At 39.7% G+C, this 19,623-nt stretch overlaps 1 protein-coding gene across 3 annotated transcripts; it reads left to right on the top strand.

Moving 5' to 3' along the window:
- The first annotated feature begins 886 nt into the window (after positions 1-886).
- On the top strand, positions 887-18,087 carry map3k3 (mitogen-activated protein kinase kinase kinase 3). 3 transcript variants are annotated; one of them, XM_034220156.1, is made up of 17 exons: positions 887-2,073; positions 6,087-6,093; positions 6,672-6,793; positions 7,649-7,689; positions 8,133-8,232; positions 8,575-8,688; positions 8,894-9,014; positions 9,843-9,976; positions 10,284-10,357; positions 10,497-10,564; positions 10,954-11,049; positions 11,188-11,349; positions 12,292-12,440; positions 13,171-13,302; positions 14,210-14,339; positions 14,478-14,655; positions 15,729-18,087. In XM_034220156.1, exons 3-17 carry the CDS (start codon positions 6,698-6,700, stop codon positions 15,955-15,957), a joined length of 1,824 nt encoding a protein of 607 aa, XP_034076047.1. In that variant the 5' UTR covers positions 887-2,073; positions 6,087-6,093; positions 6,672-6,697; the 3' UTR covers positions 15,958-18,087. The 3 variants fall into 3 exon arrangements, with proteins under 3 accessions (XP_034076047.1, XP_034076045.1, XP_034076046.1); XM_034220154.1 differs by having other exon boundaries at positions 6,087-6,167; XM_034220155.1 differs by lacking the exon at positions 6,087-6,093.
- The last annotated feature ends 1,536 nt before the right edge of the window (positions 18,088-19,623 follow it).

The raw sequence follows: 19,623 nt of genomic DNA, 5'->3' as shown, positions 1-19,623 counted from the left end.
TGAAATTCTGAATGTGTCCCTTTTGGGTTCTGAGTAATTAGATTTGTTTAGAAACCAAACAAAGAAACAAAAAGCGATAAACCTGTGATAAAAATGTCCATTAGTTGCAGTCCTATAACAAACTGTTAGAAATGACTTAATCTAACTAAAACAGTAAAATCATGCTTTAACATAAATGCATTAGTAATGATAATATGATATCTTATTGCACGAGGACATTTTTCAACATTGAGTAAAGTCGTTCTTTTTATTTTTTATACTTTTTCATTTTAGCTTCCATAAACCTCATACTATTTTTTGTATTTCTCTATTGATCTGGAACTTGCTACAACATACAAATTATCTCAATGGGGACCAATACAGGCTTATTTTACATTAGACCTTAAATGAAGATTGCTTGTCAATGCATGTTATATACTTCTACCACAGTATTTATGAACTATGAAATTAGTACTTTTAGATCTTTCATTTTATTTGCAACAACAAAGTAGGTAAGGGTTAACAGGTTAACAACATAAAGACATCAACAAAATATGTGCATGGAAAATGTGTGTTTTTGCAGGGAATACGATCTATGGAGTCAATGTGGGCATAAATGTATAGTAGTTATTAATATTTACTGTTGCATCAATAATGGAAAGGAATATTTAATAGAAATATAGAAGGTATATATTAAAAGAAAAAACACTTTTGCTTAAAGAATATGAATACTTCCCCTACCACTGGTGCATCAATATAATGGCAAAAAGCTGCGTGGATGTGCACAATGATACCTTAAATATGGATTTTCCTATAATTATGAAGGCAGCATGAGAGCGATCTACGTCACAACTGGTCCGCCCCTTTAACAATAATAGTGAGCGCGCTTGCAGAAAGATTTCGACCGAGTAACAGCGCGCTCCCGATGCAGCACGGCGTTTATTTAGATAGTTTAGTAACCAGAAATCCCCCTGGGAATAAATCCATGTTTTTACACCCGTATGGGGGACGGAGAGTGAAGTATTTGGAAAACATGGACACGACTTTGGAGTAAAGTGTTCACGACTTGTTGAAGTGTAAAAAAGCGGGTTCCGGTGGCGATATTTTTTCTGTCAGGAAGTTTGACGTATTCGGCTGGAGATTATTTGTTACTTTGTTTTGCTTTGGGGGGGGAAGTTGTGGACTGCAGTCTGCTACAGAAACTGCACGCAAACTCTGTGACTCCGAGAAAAGACTGCGTTTTCTTTCACATTAGTCAGTTTTAATACTTTTAGCAACCCTAATTTACCTACGAAGCTCTGCGAGGTGTAAAACATCGATGGAGTTAATCGAACTCCCCTAAAATAAATCGAGGTTATGTGTACAACAACGTGAGCCAGTTTTTGCAACATGTCGCGCACTTAATAAAGTATACTTCTTATGCATTCACATGCATTCTTATATGTTTTTTTAAACCATATTTAAGTTGCAATGATATAAGGATATCTGCAGCCTGCTGTATTGTGGACTCCAACCTGGCAACGCAAAGAAGGACAATCTGCAAATTTAGCAGGAAGAGGGGCTATCAAAATCACGGAAATCGTTCGGTCTTTTCCTCTGGCGAAGCTGTTGCTTACAAATGGATTTCAAACAGGCCATACAGTTATTCTTACACCTTTCTTGGTGGTTTTTGTGCTCCGTGATTGGCGGTATTCAGCGCCCTGATCTGCATGCTTAGCAGAGTCGTCTGTGAACAATGAAAACATGTTTTGGAAATTTAAGTTTTCCAAAGGTCCGAGGCTGCAGCGGATCAGGAGTTAGTCTCTGGGACACAGCTGGAGAAGCCTGATGTAGCCCGCTTTTTCGAACATTTTCTGTGTACAAATCACAGCTGTCTGTTTGTTTTTACAACCTGGAGACTATCCGTTTGTGTGAGTGCGTTAATTTTCCGTTGAAGAAGAAGAGTTATCTGGGGGGGGTCAGCCCCGCCATGGCACCCCACTCTCACACACGCTCACCGGTGTGACGGTCTGCCGGTGGACACCGATGGACGTGAGCGACGGCTGGAACTACTGCGTCATCCCTGCTGCGAGACACCGGTGACGCAAACCACAGGTGAGAGTTGTGCACGTGACAGTGATGACAGGTATTTGATGATTGAATTATGCTGCATTCAGGTCATGTGGGAACATTTTTTAACTACAGGTTGTGCCAATTCTCCAATTTCAATTAAATTAAATTATATATTCATGTATATATATACTACTATATTCACTGTTAGAAAGTATGATATACAAATGTATATGATTGTATGTTAACGTTGAAACAGTATAAGCAAACATAAGCAAATAAACATTTGAATTAAAAACATGTAAACAAATCTTACATATAAGATCAAATACATATTTATATAGGCGTACTGAATCAAATATACATGGCCGAATAGGAGCAAAACTCGTTCTAGGATTCGTTTAATAAACACTGTCTTCAATCACATTCCCTGCGTTCATTTATCTTCATTTACACAGGGTCGGTTGGCCGAGCATGCATCCTCAATTACAGCACCACCATGTTTACATTTGGACAGAACACTTCATTATTTAACAAAACAACATCAAACAGAACACATAATTGTTTTTTAAAAGTCACATGCTTGTATATGTAATTAATTGAGTATGGGTTTTAATTTACTTATTAAGGAAGTATTTTACCAATAGAAAATAAGACTGCTTCACAATCAGCAATCCTTCTAGTTCCTGATGCACCATTGAAAGGAAGTGCAGTGAAATATGTATCTAATTTTCAGAGGTAAATTAGGTACATAATTCACTTTATTATGTATTGGGAAAAGCACCAATAAATAAAGCTTCCAATTAAGTAGAGAGTTATTCATGGTCTGTAATAAGTCCTTTGCGTTCATTTGAAATGTATGTACTCAAATACTTACAAGTGTAGGGCTTAATTTGTCAGGTTTGAACACTTTAAACATAAAATAAGAATGAGATGTGGTTGTTGTTCATTGTAGTTAAACTATAAGCCCTCTCTGTGATAGTGTCATGGGTTGTTATTGACATGTAAAGATAGATGTTGATAGCTGTGCCAACTGGACAAAGGTATGGACCTCAGAAGGCCCTCCGACTTTGTTAACTTTTCTATAACCTTCACATGTTGTCATCTGTAATGCAGAATAGGAAGATTTTAAAAACTCCTTGTGATTTTGTAGAGCTTATCTCTCGGCATCTTTCTATACAAATACATCTGTATGTATGTATGTATTGAAACATTACAAGCAACATTTGAAACTTTAGCCAAGGCAAGTAACGAGATTTTGAGACTGTTGACATTGCGATATTCAAATGTAGTGGGTTACCTTGAACCCAAAACACGAGTCATCAGGCCAGAATTTTGCTGTGAAGCACTGAGTCCAGATGCATGACTGGCGAAAGACAGAGTAAGAACTGTGGCTGGGAAAAACAGCCTCAGACTAAACACCTCTCAAAGCAGACAGAAAAGAGAGGGGGGAAGAAAATCCATGTAAATCCTGCTAGTCCTGGAAATGTGATACAAGAAAAATAAAGCTGGCACAGCTGACTGGACTGGTAGAGCGCAGCCTCTTTCTCCATTGAATTCTCTGCATTCCACCTGGGAGGTAATTAAAAGCAGGGGTCAGCAGAGGGTCTCTGGGGGAATGGACAGGGAGGATAGTTGTTGTGTTGTTGACTTCAGGGGACCTGAGGTACACACATCTCCAGCATTACCTCTACTGATGAGATGATGGCTCTGAGAGTCCTAAAGTGATTGTACATCCATGCAACTTGCACACTTAAACAGGGGATAATATGGCACAACAAGGTTACATAAGTTACAACATTTTAAAAGAGGGTAATATGAAACTTACATTTCAAAAGTAAACTTCCAGACGCTGGGCACATGCATGAAGTTCAAAGGGTTGAAGGACTTAGGTACTTGGCACCTATACTCCATTGGCAGGAGAACATGAGAGAGCGGGAGCCCGAAAGCAGCGTGGTAACGGTCCGCCAACCACAGACAGACATGCCTGGCATTCCTGTGGGTGAATATTACCCAGAATCCACAGTTGCCGCAGGTACCGATGCTCACCGTTTTCTTCTCAAAAAGCCTTCTGACTGTGCCAGTCTATCCTCAGAGAGACAGTTGTTAAATGTTCTCTAGGCTTCATCATCACTGGTGTTTCCTGGTCTAATAACTGTCATATTGTAAATTAAGTTAGTCAGTTTTTCCCTGGGCTTAACCAGCAGCAAACCGCAGATATAATGTACATGCTTGGATTTGTTGCAGTATATTACTAGACAAGCTGTAGCCCTTGTTTGCACTGGACTCTGGTTTATATCTTTCCATAATGTTTTAGACCAGTCATGGGATATTACTGAGAGGTTCCTCTTATTTGTAGTGACTTGATATGGCCATATGTATATACAAATGGGCTCATCGTGGTCAGAACAGGGGTAAACAGCAACAGTAGCCATGATTGCCATTAGCAGCTAAATTAAGACATAGTTGTACAGAAAATGACCAAATCTGCACACCAAATGATGTACATATTTACGATTTGTTGCAATGGGGATATTTACATACTGCTAACAGTCAGACCCATAACTGGAAAATGCTTCATGTGCATTGGTGTGCTTACCCTGTGTGCACATGCATCTATTTGAGAGACAATGGCAAACAAAATGTTGTTCTTCGACTTCAAAGTTTACCGTCATAACCCGACAATATTACACATGATTGTTCACATTAATTTAACTGACCAAAAAACAGATGAACCTGATTTGAGAGTATCTCTGCATCTTTGAGTTGAGTGGAAAATGTTACTGCAAATGATCTGCAAGATAAACCTGGATAAGTGACAAATCAAGTCCACTAGTTTAAAGAAGCATGTCCTTCAGAGCCAAGGGCAACCTCTTATACAGTTCCAGAAACCCAAAATGACCAAAGGCCACTTTATCATTGTCAATTACATTTATTAAGCCATACAGAACTGCCAAATCAGCATTTAGTGCAACAGCAATCCCTGGCTTCAAGTTTCAGAGCATGAAGATAATCCCAAGGAGTTTCACAAAATGAGATATGCAGGTTTGAAATGTTTCATAAAGAGAATTTGAGTTGTGGTATCCTCCCCTGCAGAGATAAGTTAAGGTAGAGATGTTGGGTGATTGTCTTCTGATTGTAATACCTTTTTACCAACCAATGTTTTCCATCATATCTCGTGATTGTGAAAACTAAGTTTGTGTTCTCCTTTGTTAAATTACTCAGTATTCCTCAGGGTTGTGAGAATCAGCATTTCGATCTACCTGTTTGTATCTCACAAACAGAACATTGACAATAAAGTTGACTTTGACTTGACTTTGAATTCAATTTCTTAACAGTACAGATTTGGGGAAACCCTCTTCATAAAAGGAAATGCCTCACTTTATAGTGCTGGTGACGGCATATACGAGGCCGGTAACATTGCCCTGTTAACAATGGAGCTATAACCCAGCTGAGTTGGGGGTTTTTGCAGCTCGTGCAATCAGAGAGGTTTAAAGCTGGTAGATATTTAAAATGGATGAAAACTCCCTGTTAAACTTCCCTTTTAAACCGTGCCATACTGATCACTGCCAGTGCAGCTTGAATTTCAGCCGTTTCCAATTGTCATGTTTTTTCTTGTGCAAAACACACAATTCACATTCTCATGCACTCAAGGTTCAGGTCACTCACTCAGACACATCTTTAGGTATGTGTTGTGCAGGCTTAGATTACATGTTTTTTAAATGTTTGCAAGGAACTATGAATACAAAAGGTACTGCAAAAGAACATTTGGTTCTGTTAGTTCACAGTAAAACAATATTCTGTCTTTTCTTTTACTTGCATATCATAAAATAGGGTTGAAGCCACATTGTCATCTAAACCTTCAGTTTATTCCCCATTTCTTAGTCCTAATGTTAATAATATTTACCACTGAGTAATGTTTTATGGGCTGAGGTACTTGTATGCTGAACAACCTTTTTCATATGTCATCTCCTGTCTTACTCACATGCTTGCGTGCCATCGTAAGTTATTACACTCTTTATCTGAAAACAAATTCATTTTCTGTTTTACCACTCCAGGCTGTTGGTGAGTTTGCACACCACAGACACGTTTCTGAGGACTTGGTTTGAAGACCACGTGAGCTTACATTGCCACAATGAGTAAGTTCTCTAAATTCTGATGTTAGAAAGACATTATGAGCATGGTTTTCTCTCAACATGAGATAAAGACAGACATACACTCACAACAAACACTATCCCTGAGGCCTGTGAGAGCTGCTGCTCCAGACGCTGTCGGATGAAGGATTGCTTGTCTGCGTTATAGAGATGGGGGTCTGGTTCTCTCTGCTGCCCCAGGACTGTATGATGTCTGTCCAAGCTTCACAAGGAGAATATTTTCTCTCCATGAGCTAGTGCAGCCAAGGCAGAGCTTGCCCTGAGATCAAACATGGCAATAGGCATATCAAAAACACTGCAGGGCTCCCTCATTTGCCTCAAATACCCTGTCACAGGATAGTCTCAATATGGATGTAGTTAAACATTTTTTGCAGAAATGACTTTGAGGGGCTGATACCGCTCTCTCTCCGTCAAATAGACACATAAAGGCCATCCATTATCCAATCCACACTCTAATTGTGTATTTTCCCAACTCATTATCCTCTTTAGACGAGAGGCAGGCTCTCCACTCTATAATGAAGGACCTGGTTGCCCTCCAGATGACGCGGCGCCAGCCTGTGTTGTCATATGACGGCAACAAACCCAAGATACCTGCCCAGGCCAACAGACAGGTGCGGTACAACCACATCACCAGAAATCAAACATTTTATAACACTGTCTTACTGTAGATTCCGTCCACAACATGAATGAAAAGCTTAACACACGTGTTGAGATTTGCTTCAAAATTAAACAGTTAAGAGTCTTTAAGTTGTGTTTGGTATATATTACAATACCTTTTAATATTCAGGAGAGTCTTAAATGCTGAGAAATTATGTTTTTTCTTAATGACCAGTGGTCTGTCAATGTTAGTATTACATTGTTGGACCTCTGCTACAAAGAGTGTAACTAAAGCGCTTGTGCAAGTATATTCGTGATTTATAGTATTTCCCCTAGACCACACAACTAGATAATTTAACATAGTGGTACATGAAGTCCCAAGATAACCACCCACTGATGAATAAATGGAGTTATTTTCACCTTCTTTTCTAAAAATATATCTTGCCTGTGTAGGATAAGTAGCCCACCCTCACTTTCTACTGCAGCTGCAGCCACGGAAAACAGCCAAAGCAGACAACTCATGTGCAATGTAATGTTTGCTTAAATCCAGAGATTTCCCCCCTGGGAAACACATTCTCTCCCATTTTCCCACTTCAATAACTTGGTTACTAGGGAATAGTTTGGACTTGTTATAAGTGGAAGTGGGTTTTTTGGCAAGTGATGTAGCGATGGAGGAGGTGCAGAGTGATATTTCTTCCCAGTGAATACTCTTTGTGTAAGGTCAATAAGTGAAGGCAGTGCATGAGTAAGTCGGTCTTTTTAAGTTTTCTCTTTTGGGAAAAACACATCTCTGATAGTTACGATGGTCATTTAATTGTGTTAGTGTTTTGAGTGTTATCTCTAATCTTACTGTTTCTGTTTTCGTTCAGGACGATGTCAGGATAAAGTTTGAGTTCTCAGGAGAGAGGAGGTATGTTTCATTTGTCATTCTCTTATTTGTGTGTTTGTGTGTGTATGCGTGTGTGTATGCGTTTAGGCATTTGAAATGCATACATGGATGTATATCTAAGGGGGAGAGAGAGCATAAACTCACACAGAGACATAAACACACGCGGACGCATGCTGTCCTCGTCACATGTTCCAGTTCATGAGAAAGACTAAGACCAGCACTTAATTCAGACTGGTATGTGAGCTGGAGGATGGACGGGGAAAAGGACTGTGGTTAGTCTGCGGCTGCCAGCACAGACCTCAAATATGCAAGGTGTACTTGGAGGAATCTGCACACGCTACAAACAGCAGCTTGTGTGTATTTTGAGTGCACATGTGCAAGTCGAAAGCTGTTTCCTTAACAGCCGGTACAAATCTCTTCTAAAACGTTTGTTTATGATTTCTTGCTTTTTGTGTAATGTGTAGGATCCTGATGTTTGGAAGGCCTGTGCAGTTTGAGGAAATCCACCAGAAAGTAAAGACTGTCTTTGGCCAGCAGCTTGACCTGCACTATATGAACAATGAGGTAAAGTGGAGAGCTGGATAAGGTTTGGATTATTATAAATCTATAAATCTATATATTTTATAAAGTTATTGATTCATTTTCCAACAATCAACTGATAGTGTTCTCTTTACAATCAATTCCAAATATGTTTGTGTGAATCTACACGTGTTTCATTTACGAGAATTAAAATAAAATCGTATTTTGTGGGTCCGTGTGTATGCAAGTGATAACACATTTAAACATTGGTACATTTAACAATGTTTCAAAAAGCGTTTGTATGCTTTTGAATCTTATGTATGTGGTTGTTTATATATATGTTTTGTTGATATTGATGTTTTCTGTGTTTGTCTTGTTTCCTCGCAGTTGTCCATCCCCCTGCGAGACCAGGATGACCTGGACAAGGCAATCGACCTGCTGGACCGCAGCTCCAACATGAAGAGCATCAGGATCATGCTGCTCACTCAGGAGCACAGCAATGTAATACACACACACATACTCACACACTCACCCACTGGGCATGCATTTACAGCGTATTGTTGCACCACTGACATTTCTTCACCATTGAGCCATGTTTTGTGAAATCAAGTTCCTCATTACCCTAACTGGCTTGCTGACATGAAGTTTCATCGTGTGTTGAATGTTTTTTAAGCCTACTATTCTCCTCTCCTCATTCCCACTACAGGCCCCCTCCCCCTCCCACCACGTGCCGTGTAAGCAGGTGAGGGTCAAACCCTCGCAGTCCACTGGAGACGTTAGCACGGCCTACCAATCGTCAGAGCCCAGGGGACGCCACCTATCAACTGGTACAAATCTTCACCCGCCATTCAACTTTCTTTTTAATCTTATCTCCAAAAAGAGTGTGAATCCAGTGACTAAAAGTAGGAAATATAAACACTCTTTTTTCTTAACGTTTTGATAATATTCAGTTTTGGTTAGCCACGTTGTCATCGTGCTTTTGCCACTTTCTTTTTTACTTCCTGGATTTCCTTGTGTGTCGCCTTCTCTTTGGCTTCCCCTTTTAGAAATGGCTCCACTTCCTTTTCCCGTTCACCATCACTAGACGATGCCTGCTGGACATTAGCCAATCAGATTACAGAATGCTATTAGTGTCGTGGAGCAGTGGCCTGGTTTATGACTGCAGGAGGGCCTCAGAGCTGGACTTTGACAGCACCATAAATATTAAGACTCTCAGCTGTTGCTCTTTTCACTCAGAATGGAAGCTATCAGTATTTGTACAGATGTTTTCTTTTTTCTTTTTGGGGGAGAGGGTTTCTGAATATTAAAATAACATTTATTCATGACAGTAGTTGCATGTATGTGAGTTGTATGAATGTGGCATCAAGTACTGCGTATTTGCTTTTAGTGCTGCTTGATGTCCAAATACATGTCAATATAAATGAAGGCATTTTGTTCAAAATTAGGCAAATATCATTATCATGAAATCAACTGATTTCCTCACAGCATATTGTTGCTGTGTGTTTCAGGCCTGTAGAGGGCAGCAATAAAAAGAGTTTAGTGGTGATGTGTGTATGTATTAATCCTCCATTGTTTAGTGTAATTGTTGTAGTTGTGAGTTTTTTTCTCATATATCTAATGTTTCCTTTATGATCTTTACTCCTTTCTTATCCCAGGTTCTCAGAACACGGGGCGAAGCTCACCGCCTCCTGGCTACGTGCCTGAACGCCAGCAGAGGATCGCCCGCCAAGGTTCATACACCAGCATCAACAGCGAGGGGGAGTTCATCCCTGAGACCAGCGATCAGTGTGTGAGTCATTGCTTCGATATTAAGAAAATCCACCTTAAAGTATAAATCATGTGTTGTGTATCTGAGACGTTATCCCATAAATACCTCGTCTTCAAAGGTTCAATACCTTTTCTTCAAGTTTGTAAGACACTGTAAAGGTATTGGTAAAAGGTCAAACAAATGTATCCATCTATACATTGCAAGAGGAGCCATTGAAACATGAGCTTATTGATTCAAGTGTTCTTAAATACATTCTGTTTTAAGGTGGAATTTGCTTTTGCTGAAATGAATGTGTGTTCACAAAGCACCTTTATTTTCCACTGTGCAGGTGCTGGATCCTTGGAGCAGTGCAGACAATTCTGTTTCTGGCAGCTGTCAGTCTTTAGACAGCAACTCAGACAGGTAGGAGCGCAGATCTGCCTGCCAGAGACTCACTTCTTCTTTCATATTTCTTATTTTTCTGGCATTTGTTTTATGTTATCACTCAAATTATACCTCTCAACATCTCTTACTCCTCTTCCTATCTTCTCCTCTCTTACAGCCCCTCACTGAGAAAGTCTCGAATGCATAGAGCAAAGAGTTATCCTGATAATCGTCAGGAGGGCTCAGGTGAGAGCTGCCATGATATTCTCATTCCCCGTGGGCAAATACTGTGTTCAAGCAATTCAGTCAGATATTATGAGTTGAAGCATTCTTTGTTGATTTTTAACCATCAGGACACTGTGAGCGATGCATAAGAGTTCAGGTGTTTACAGCAAACCACATTTATAAAATAAAACTGTAAATACTAGTCCTGGCCAGGCCTTTTATAAATGAACCAAAGCTAATAAAATCTACAACTACAGTTATTTTTTCCAGATCTGCCTTGTTCTACAAAAGTATAGTCTTCAAGGGAGAGTCATAATGTAGCTCATGTGACTCAGTGAGCAACTGAGCTAAACTGTTTTAAATTACAGGCTAATCCTCCTGATCTTTGACCTTTTGATATTTACTTTCAGACCGGGAGAATCATGTGTATGACAGGGTAGCAGGGAAAGGAGGCACCTTTCCTCGTAGGTATCACGTCTCCCTGCATCATAAAGACCACAGTGAAGGTAAGACCGGCATTGGTATCTTATCTGACAATGTAGCTTATTTCTCATGCTTTCTCTTTTTACCATTTCCTCTCTTAATCTCCTCCGTTTGTCATGAGATTTTTAACCTGTGCCATCCTCTTTCCTGCTCTCCTTCAGGCCGGCGGACGTTCCCGAGGATCCGCCGCCCCCAGGGGAACCTGTTCACTCTGGTGCCCTCGCGCCGGTCACTCAATGGCAGCGAGGAGAGTGTGGGCAGCTGGCAGCATGTCGACACTCAGGGCAGGCTGCGGCCCCAAGAGCGTCCTGTCGCGCACAAGTGTGAGTGTTGCTCCATTAAGACTCAAAACAAAGTGTCCTCATTATTCTTAAAGGATATCTAGATGATGCATTGCAGGGTTCAATGGCTAATATATATATACCTAATCATCGAATTAAGTTTTTCCTCTCGAGTTGACTTTTAGCAGGAAATTAGAAACAATACTTAAAAGGTGTGTCAGTAAAGTGTGTCAGATTCCTATGCTAACTGTACCATATGCCAGAGCTATTCAATTGGCGGCCCGGGGTGATATTTACTGGCCCTTTGAGTATAATGTTAAAAAGTAATCTACGTAATTTTTTTTTTAAAGATTTATTTTTGGGTCAGAGTGCCTTTATTCCAGAGAGGGTGTTAAATTGAGAGATAGAGGAAGACATTGCCTGAAAACTTCTGCGGGCTCGGGTTTCGAACCCACCTACTAGCTACTGTAGTGACAGCTCCTGTCATGTATTGCATCTCTGCGTGAATGATTAGATCATTTCACCTAAATTAAATCAAATGAAATGATGTTGATGGTTAAATTAGCTTCACATGTCGGCTTACTGAGTTCTGAACTTGCCATTTAGATCTATAATGGCCTTGGGGCTATGTTGTTTGATTTAATTAAACACAATATACGCATTCCACTATTTACTGTAGCTGAAGCTCTTAATATGATTGCTCATATTTCAAGCCATCTTTTTCCCGGCCCCTTGCTTTGGATCATTTTCATCAACCGGCCCCCATTCCAAACTAATTGAATAGCCCTGCCATATGCATTGCTGTGCCATTAGAAATCCGTCAGTTTAGCTTTGCTTATTAGGAACATTTGTTGGAAGGGTAAAAGAGAAAATGATTATTTTTGCAACAATTTAAAGGCTGTGTACTTTTTTCTGTGCTATGTAAGATGGCATGTTCTATATATTAAATAGAAACAAATAAACAGCGGTGATGTTTCTTTGCAGCACCCAGTGCTCCGATGACATGGCGGCGGGGGAAGCTTCTGGGCCAGGGAGCGTTCGGTCGTGTGTACCTGTGTTACGATGTGGATACTGGGAGAGAACTGGCTGCCAAGCAGGTCCAGTTTGATCCAGAGAGTCCTGAGACGAGCAAGGTGAGGCACATGGAGATCAAATGTTCATGTTTTCACAGAGACAGAAAGCTTGGTTGTCTTATGCCTTCCCCTTTCATCTTTCTGGTACTGAGGGAGAAGATAACCACTATTTACAATTCGATATTAACTCAAGTTGCTATAAAAACATGACATTGAAATCCAAGTGAAAACAACTTTTTACTGATGAAGCGTTGAAGAGATTATTTTCTTCCCTCAACCCCCCTCTTCCCCATTTTAATGGGTTTTCCTGTCTTCCACAGAGGAAAAATGCACTGTCACTTCCTGTGTCTAAAAAGGAGACGGATGTTGTGGTGGGGGGGGGCGGTCATTGCCTTGGCCTTTCATTACCCCTTCACCCCCTCCCAGCTTGTAGCACATTTTAATCTGTTGTTTCTTTAAAACCGGCTTCTGTGTTGGGATTAATGTGACTTCCCTCTCTTCTATTGGGGGACTGTGCAATTGGTTTAAATCTACTCTCTTTACTCAAGGTTTCACATTTGGCTCAACATGCAGCGATTAATAACTGTTTGTCATTCCTGTGTTTATGATTAGATGTGTTGTCATCAGCAGTAACAGATATGACAGAGCATTCATGTCTCTGGCATGTCCGGAAAGTGCATTTTGTTTACAAATGAAAACAAAGCGGCATTGTTCAGAAATCTGAGCTTTTATGTCTGAGCGGTTGAGTCTTCGTGTTGTAATCTCCCTGCTTCTCATTGTGTCTGTACAGGAGGTCAGCGCTTTGGAGTGTGAAATCCAGTTGCTGAAAAATCTGCACCACGAGCGCATTGTTCAGTACTACGGCTGTCTGAGGGACCACAATGAGAAGACCCTCACCATCTTCATGGAGTACATGCCGGGGGTGAGTCCCAGCAGATTTTATTCTCTGAGATCCAGCTAGGGAACAGATAAATGTTGTTTTTGTTGGTTGAACAAATGACAATAATTCCCTAACCTCAGTTTATTTGTTCAAAGACAAGTTGGCATCCAACATTATGTCACAGGGCAATTATTTAAAGCCAAAAAAGACATGAGTAAGGCAAACGGAGGGCATCCATTTGTTCCCATGACTAAATGTTTTGATTTGATATTAATCTGGTGATGTTGGCATTAGGAAGTGTGATTTGGCATATTTCCTCTGTTCCTTCCATCTGAAATGATGCCCATTATTAAGTTAAATACCTTTTTTCTTTTCAACTGCAGATACTTTTCCAGGAACCTTTTCTAGGAACTCAGTAACATTGTTTCAGTTTGGGGATACTGAGCCATAGTTGTGTAACCAACTTCTTTCAGGACTAAATAAGTAGTGAGATTAAAGAGATAATGAAAGATTGCGTTACGTACTAAAGCAGGTCAAGAACCAGAAGAAATAAATGTCACATTGTTGCAGTCAGTCAGTTGTTTATATTTTCTAGTTCTTGGCATCCACAAATAATGACCATAGAGCAGATCAACGCAGAGTAGTCTCTCTATCAACCCAAGATTGTTGTTTTCCAATATCAATTCAAGCACGCATCAGCTAAATTACACTGCAAACAATGTGATGACTTTTGTTTATCAGTCTATTTTTAAATGCCTACTTTTTATCAATTAACTTACTTTTTCCAAATGTGACATTTTCTAAGTTTTGTTATATATGTGTTTCTTTTTACATCCTGACTGTGTTCCCGGTTTAGACCTTCAGTGAGGGGGTAGACTGGTGGTCTTAAATCGTAATGTGCTCACAGTGTGTGTGCTGGTGTGTTTAGCATTTGGTTGTTTCCTATCAGGGTTCAGTCAAAGATCAGCTGAAGGCCTACGGGGCGTTGACAGAAAACGTGACACGGAAGTACACAAGACAGATCCTGGAGGGCATGTCCTATCTGCACAGCAACATGATCGTACACCGGGACATCAAAGGTAGTCCTGTTAATACACAGGGGCTAGAGTAATATACTATTTTGACACTAGATCAATGTTTAGACAGAGTTTTGATATACAAATGTTTGACAGTATGTGAAAGGGGATCAAATATGTACGTGTTCCATGTCAACTCAGGTGCCAACATCCTGCGGGATTCAGAGGGCAACGTGAAGCTCGGAGACTTTGGAGCCAGCAAGAGGCTGCAGACCATCTGCATGTCTGGCACCGGCATCCGCTCTGTGACCGGCACCCCGTACTGGATGAGCCCCGAGGTGATCAGTGGAGAGGGCTACGGGAGGAAAGCTGACGTCTGGTAAGACCAGGAGATGCACAGCGCTCTAGCTCAATGTTTGATCCCAGATAATCAAGTACAGTACATGTTTCAGGGATATAAGTCATGCTTAAGCTATATTTATATTAGGTAAGAAGGTCTTCTAATTGAAGCAGTTTCTCGGGGCACAAATTGTAGATTTTCATATTTATGCTTTCCCTAGCCAACTTAATTTAAAATATGTTTTTAAATAAGGTGCATACATCTCAATATTGAAATACATATAACCCATTTTGTTTAATACCTGGAAGAATACTTAATTGCTTACTCAAAGCTGTAGAGCAGATTATAAATGGTACTGCTACTACCCTGTAGTTACCATGTCGATGTATCCTTGGGCAAGATAACCCCAAATTGCTCTTGATGGCATTGAAATGGTGTGTGAATGTCAGCCCCTGCCTTCGTATGAATGTGTGTGAATGCGTGAAGGGTGTATTTATAAGCTCTTTGAGGACTCAGAAAGACCGGATACAAAATACATATAATGCAGTCCATTGTACTTGTGTGACTTCCATGAAAACACAAACATATTGGCTTTTTAAATGTAGTTGTTTGGTCTTGTATCATGTAGTAACCTTCATTCCCATCATCATTTTGAGTTGGATCTAGTGGTAGAAGCTCTGTGCTCTCAGAGGGAAGATTTATAAAAAATAAAGTGAGTAAAGCCTGCAGTATGTAACCCACAGTCTACCACACAGAGCAGGCAACATTCCCTCATGCAATCTGATTGGGTGGTGAACCCATGAGTGTTGTGATGTGATTGGCTGAAGGCCAGTCAGACAGGTCGTAACAGAGGTTGGTATGTTCCAGGTTCTCAGTAAAGCTCCCAAACAGGTGGAGGAGGCCTTCTGCAGACAGCGAGTATGAAAGTTTCAACTCAAAACATTCCTGTAAAGCTCATATGTGGTATTTGTTTCAGCTTGTTTTGTGACTAGAGTACTTGTACTTGCAGGCTTGTTGCTGTTCAGAGTCTTTATGGTTGATTGCACTTTGTATAAGTCGCCTTATATAAAAGCGTCTGCTCAATGTATTTTAACGTCATTTCTTTTTTTTAGGAGCCTTGGTTGTACCGTGGTAGAGATGCTGACGGAAAAGCCTCCATGGGCTGAATACGAGGCTATGGCGGCCATATTCAAGATCGCCACCCAGCCCACCAACCCACTGCTGCCTTCACACACCTCGGACCAGGCACGGGACTTCATCAGCTGCATTTTTGTGGAGGCCAAACACAGACCCAGTGCTGAGGAGCTGCTCAGACATCCCTTCTCCCAGATTCTGTGCTGAAACCTGCCCGGTTTCTAACTTTTTATCACAGACTAGCCTAATCAGTATCTGTAGCTTCCTTGAAACCCATCCATGGCAGAAATCCGGACGTGGAACTGGACTAGAAGTCAGTGTAAAACCCAACATGCCTCTTCCCCCACGTCCAACAGCAGCATCTATTTCTTGAATACCAATGCCAGTACATGCTCTTACACGAGTCACCACCAGGGGGAAACAAAACATTAAGTATCTGGTGGGCAGCGGATCCTTACAAACACTCTTATGTGCACAAATGATGCACTCCAAAGACAGCATCATTAAGTCATGCTACAGTTGTTTATTCATCCAGTTGCCTCTCCTGTATTTGCGTTCACTTCTTTGAGCAGGGATCAGGTATTTGACATCATTTCAAAGCTTCAGCACACACCTGGTGCACAACAGTGTTCATTATTCCCCCCCCTCCTCTTTGTCTAGTTTCTTTTTCAAGAAAACTAAGATCTTAGAGTAGTTAAAAGCTATGTTTGATGCATTGCTTACTAGATGATTGAGTATATTGAATGAAACACAGATGTTGGAGATATGTGTAGAGTAGCTACACTGGAGTTTATATAACAGAACAAGTCTTTATTTTAGTTCCACAGTTTAACATCATTTAGTAAACTGGTAAAAATGTAGGAACAAAAAGTTTCTCCACTGACACGTTTTCTTTATCATAGTGCAGCAAAGTGGATGTTTTTTTTCATCAAGATGGTTAGATGAGTTTTGAAGACTCTGGAAATGCCTTCAGAGCAGTGGTGATTGTAATAATAGAGATTCTAACTGAGGCTATGCAGCCACAGGACCTGATTTAAGTCAGAGATACAACTTGAAATGTTTCTCCAAAGCAGAAAACACTCCCTCCACAATCACTATTGCTGCCTCCTAACTGTAGAAGTATGAGGATGAGATATAACAGTGTCCGATGAGATGAGGGTGGATTTTTCTTTTTGACTTCTCTCTCATGTTTTACATTTCGCCTCAATGTGACTTATCCATCTACCTGCCATTCTCTTCTTGTAGCTCTTCAGCATCACAGGTGTTCTCAACCGACAAAGTGCCAAAAAGGGGCCGATGAAATGCCTCAGACTTGATCAGTTTTATATGAAAGTTGGGCAGATGCTTTAAACTGTTAAAAGTACAAAATATATTTCCGTTGGCTTTTGCCTAATATGTCTGGCGCAAACATTCCTGACTGAGAAGCCTTAGTTTGAGGATCCATTTTAAATCAGATGCACTTTTATGTCAAATGAATGTTTTTGTCCTCTTTACCAAATTCATAAATATTGTTAACTTCAAATGTGAAAAATGTTAAAACTTTATTTATATCCCCATGTCTATCCCAATTCGATGTTTTATAAGCCAATATGTATAAATATATTTTTATATTTAGACTGTGTCATATCTAATGATACTTTCAGGACTAAGTAAATCATTGAAAGCAGCTGGTTTTGCAGACATTGGGGTTTATAAAAGAAGAATGGGTGAGAAACAAACTCTGCCTGTCTGGTTCCTCTTCCAGCTAAAAAACCTTTCCACACATTCTTAGGAAACGTTTACTTATAACTTATAACGCTTTGACACATCGATAAGGTGTCATGAATGAAGCCTTTAAATGCTTAACTGCTGGGAGTACTTTTCTGTGATCTCAGTAATGAAAGAGTGTGTGTGAGCCAAAGACAAGCCGGATCAGAGCCAGTGCTGGAGCGCAGAGTTCCCTGTTCATCCCATACGACGACTTTGTTTATCCCAGGGTTCAGACGAGTCCAGTATTTAATGAATTTCTGGGCAAAATGCTTGCTGCTGCCTTAAAGCTAATATAAGAACTTTCTCTGGGGCTGCTACAGGTTAAAGGCAGCTAAAATATGTTCAGTGTTTAAACATTTTTTTTTTTTAAGGAAAAGACAGTAAAGAACCCTGTGGTAAGCAAATTAATACAAACTAGTTGTTTAGAGATCTATATATTATAAATGATGATGTATCACGACAGGACTTGCAGTGCAAAGTCTAATGTATCAAATGTATTTTACAGCAAGAAAATAATAGTATGTTTTAATGAAAGTGTTTATATATTATATGTCATGCCCTCTCTCCAAAATAAATAGTTTTTAAGAAGTGTTTGTTGGTGTGTTCATGTGTAGGAGGATAGCTGTGGCTTGTTCAGAATCAGTGAGTCCAGTAAATGAAAGACTGACCTCATTGTTGGCAGTAGAAGCGACTTGATTGATGCACGCATTTTTTTTCTCTTGCTCTCCCTCATTTATGTTCTTCCTTTTTTTCACATGAAGGAAAACAGAAGGCACACACAGGAAGGAGAGATTTCTGCAACAGTGTCTGGCTGTGATATGGGAAAGCAGATTGTATTGAACAAAGGGCCTTTTTCTTGAGATGCATTGCTTTTGACAGGTTTGGTTTTTATTGCCTTTATGGATTGATTCATTCTGGTTAACCCTCACAATGAAAGATTCTAGACATGGCTACAGTGGATTGAAGTATTTGTCTGTTTAAGCTTTTGTTTGTTTTTCACAATGAAGCTGTACATGCAGCCTGTTTTCCATAAATAGATTAGTTTTCCCTCAAAATGAATCAATTCACTCTACCTGGTAAAACACACACGCAGAATTGTCAAAGAAATTATAGCAATTGAGGATGAACATTTCTGTATCTAATAATGTCCCTATATTAAGGCGGAACAGAAGGAGCCGGCAGCTGTTTAACATTCAAGGCGCTTTGTGAATGTTTGCCTCCCTCTGCTTCCCTCTCGCTCTTCAACCTTTAGATGTTATATGTCAAAAAGTATTTGTTTGAGCAGTTAAATCTTGAATTGAACATGTTGGGTTTGCATATAATGAATTATCAGCTATCACTTTAGTCCAGACTGAAATATTTCTGGAATTATTTGAGTAAGATGTTTGCCATTACATTTGGTGTCTGACATTCATGGTTCTCAGAGGGCAACATCCTATTGAGTATGTGAAATGTTCTCAAATATGCAATGGATTGCAATGACATTTGCACACACATTTATGTCCCTGCAGATGAACTGTAATTACTTTAGTGATTACTTAATGTTTCCTCTAGTGCCATAGTCAGGGCAAAAGTTGAATTCATCCAAGATGTGGATGTTTACCCAAATATCTGTCAAACTAATCAACTTCTGCCAATGTGATGCATAAGTCATAATGTGCAACTTTAAATAATGAATAATTATTTTAAAATAAATTACTCTGTTTCTCAAAATAATGATGCAGTGTGAAGAATGTGTCTCAATATAAGGAGAAACAAAAAATAACAAATACTTATTTCAAAATAATGACTTGGTATTTGGAACAAATTACAACTTTCTTGAAAATAACAACTTTATCTCAAAATCAGAAAATGTGTCATAACTTATCTCCTCGAGAAATAAGCTTAAAGATAACTTTCTGAGACTTCTAGGATCTCTTTTTGTTTTCACAAAGCGAGGTTTTCATTTTGTTTATTACTTTTACTTGCAGAAATGTGCTTCCATCCTATGCGTTAAGTGCCGATTAGATAAAGTGAGTTTGCAAACACTACTGCTAAAATAAAGTTAAAAGAAATGTAGCCGCTTAACACCTGTATTCTATCATCTTAACTTTAACTAACACGTTAGCATGTTGATGGTATTTA

The sequence above is a fragment of the Gymnodraco acuticeps genome, unplaced genomic scaffold, assembly GCF_902827175.1.
Source record: "Gymnodraco acuticeps unplaced genomic scaffold, fGymAcu1.1, whole genome shotgun sequence".
Lineage (NCBI taxonomy): Eukaryota > Metazoa > Chordata > Actinopteri > Perciformes > Bathydraconidae > Gymnodraco > Gymnodraco acuticeps.
Note: the sequence above shows the minus strand (reverse complement) of the source record. Positions and strands in the feature narration are given on the sequence as shown.

Bases quoted from the DNA above. Each gene is read 5' to 3' on its own strand.
- map3k3 (XM_034220154.1), top strand. The intron at 8,233-8,574 runs GTAAAGTGGAGA...GTTTCCTCGCAG, and splicing joins TGCACTATATGAACAATGAG to TTGTCCATCCCCCTGCGAGA. The intron at 9,977-10,283 runs GTGAGTCATTGC...TCCACTGTGCAG, and splicing joins CTGAGACCAGCGATCAGTGT to GTGCTGGATCCTTGGAGCAG.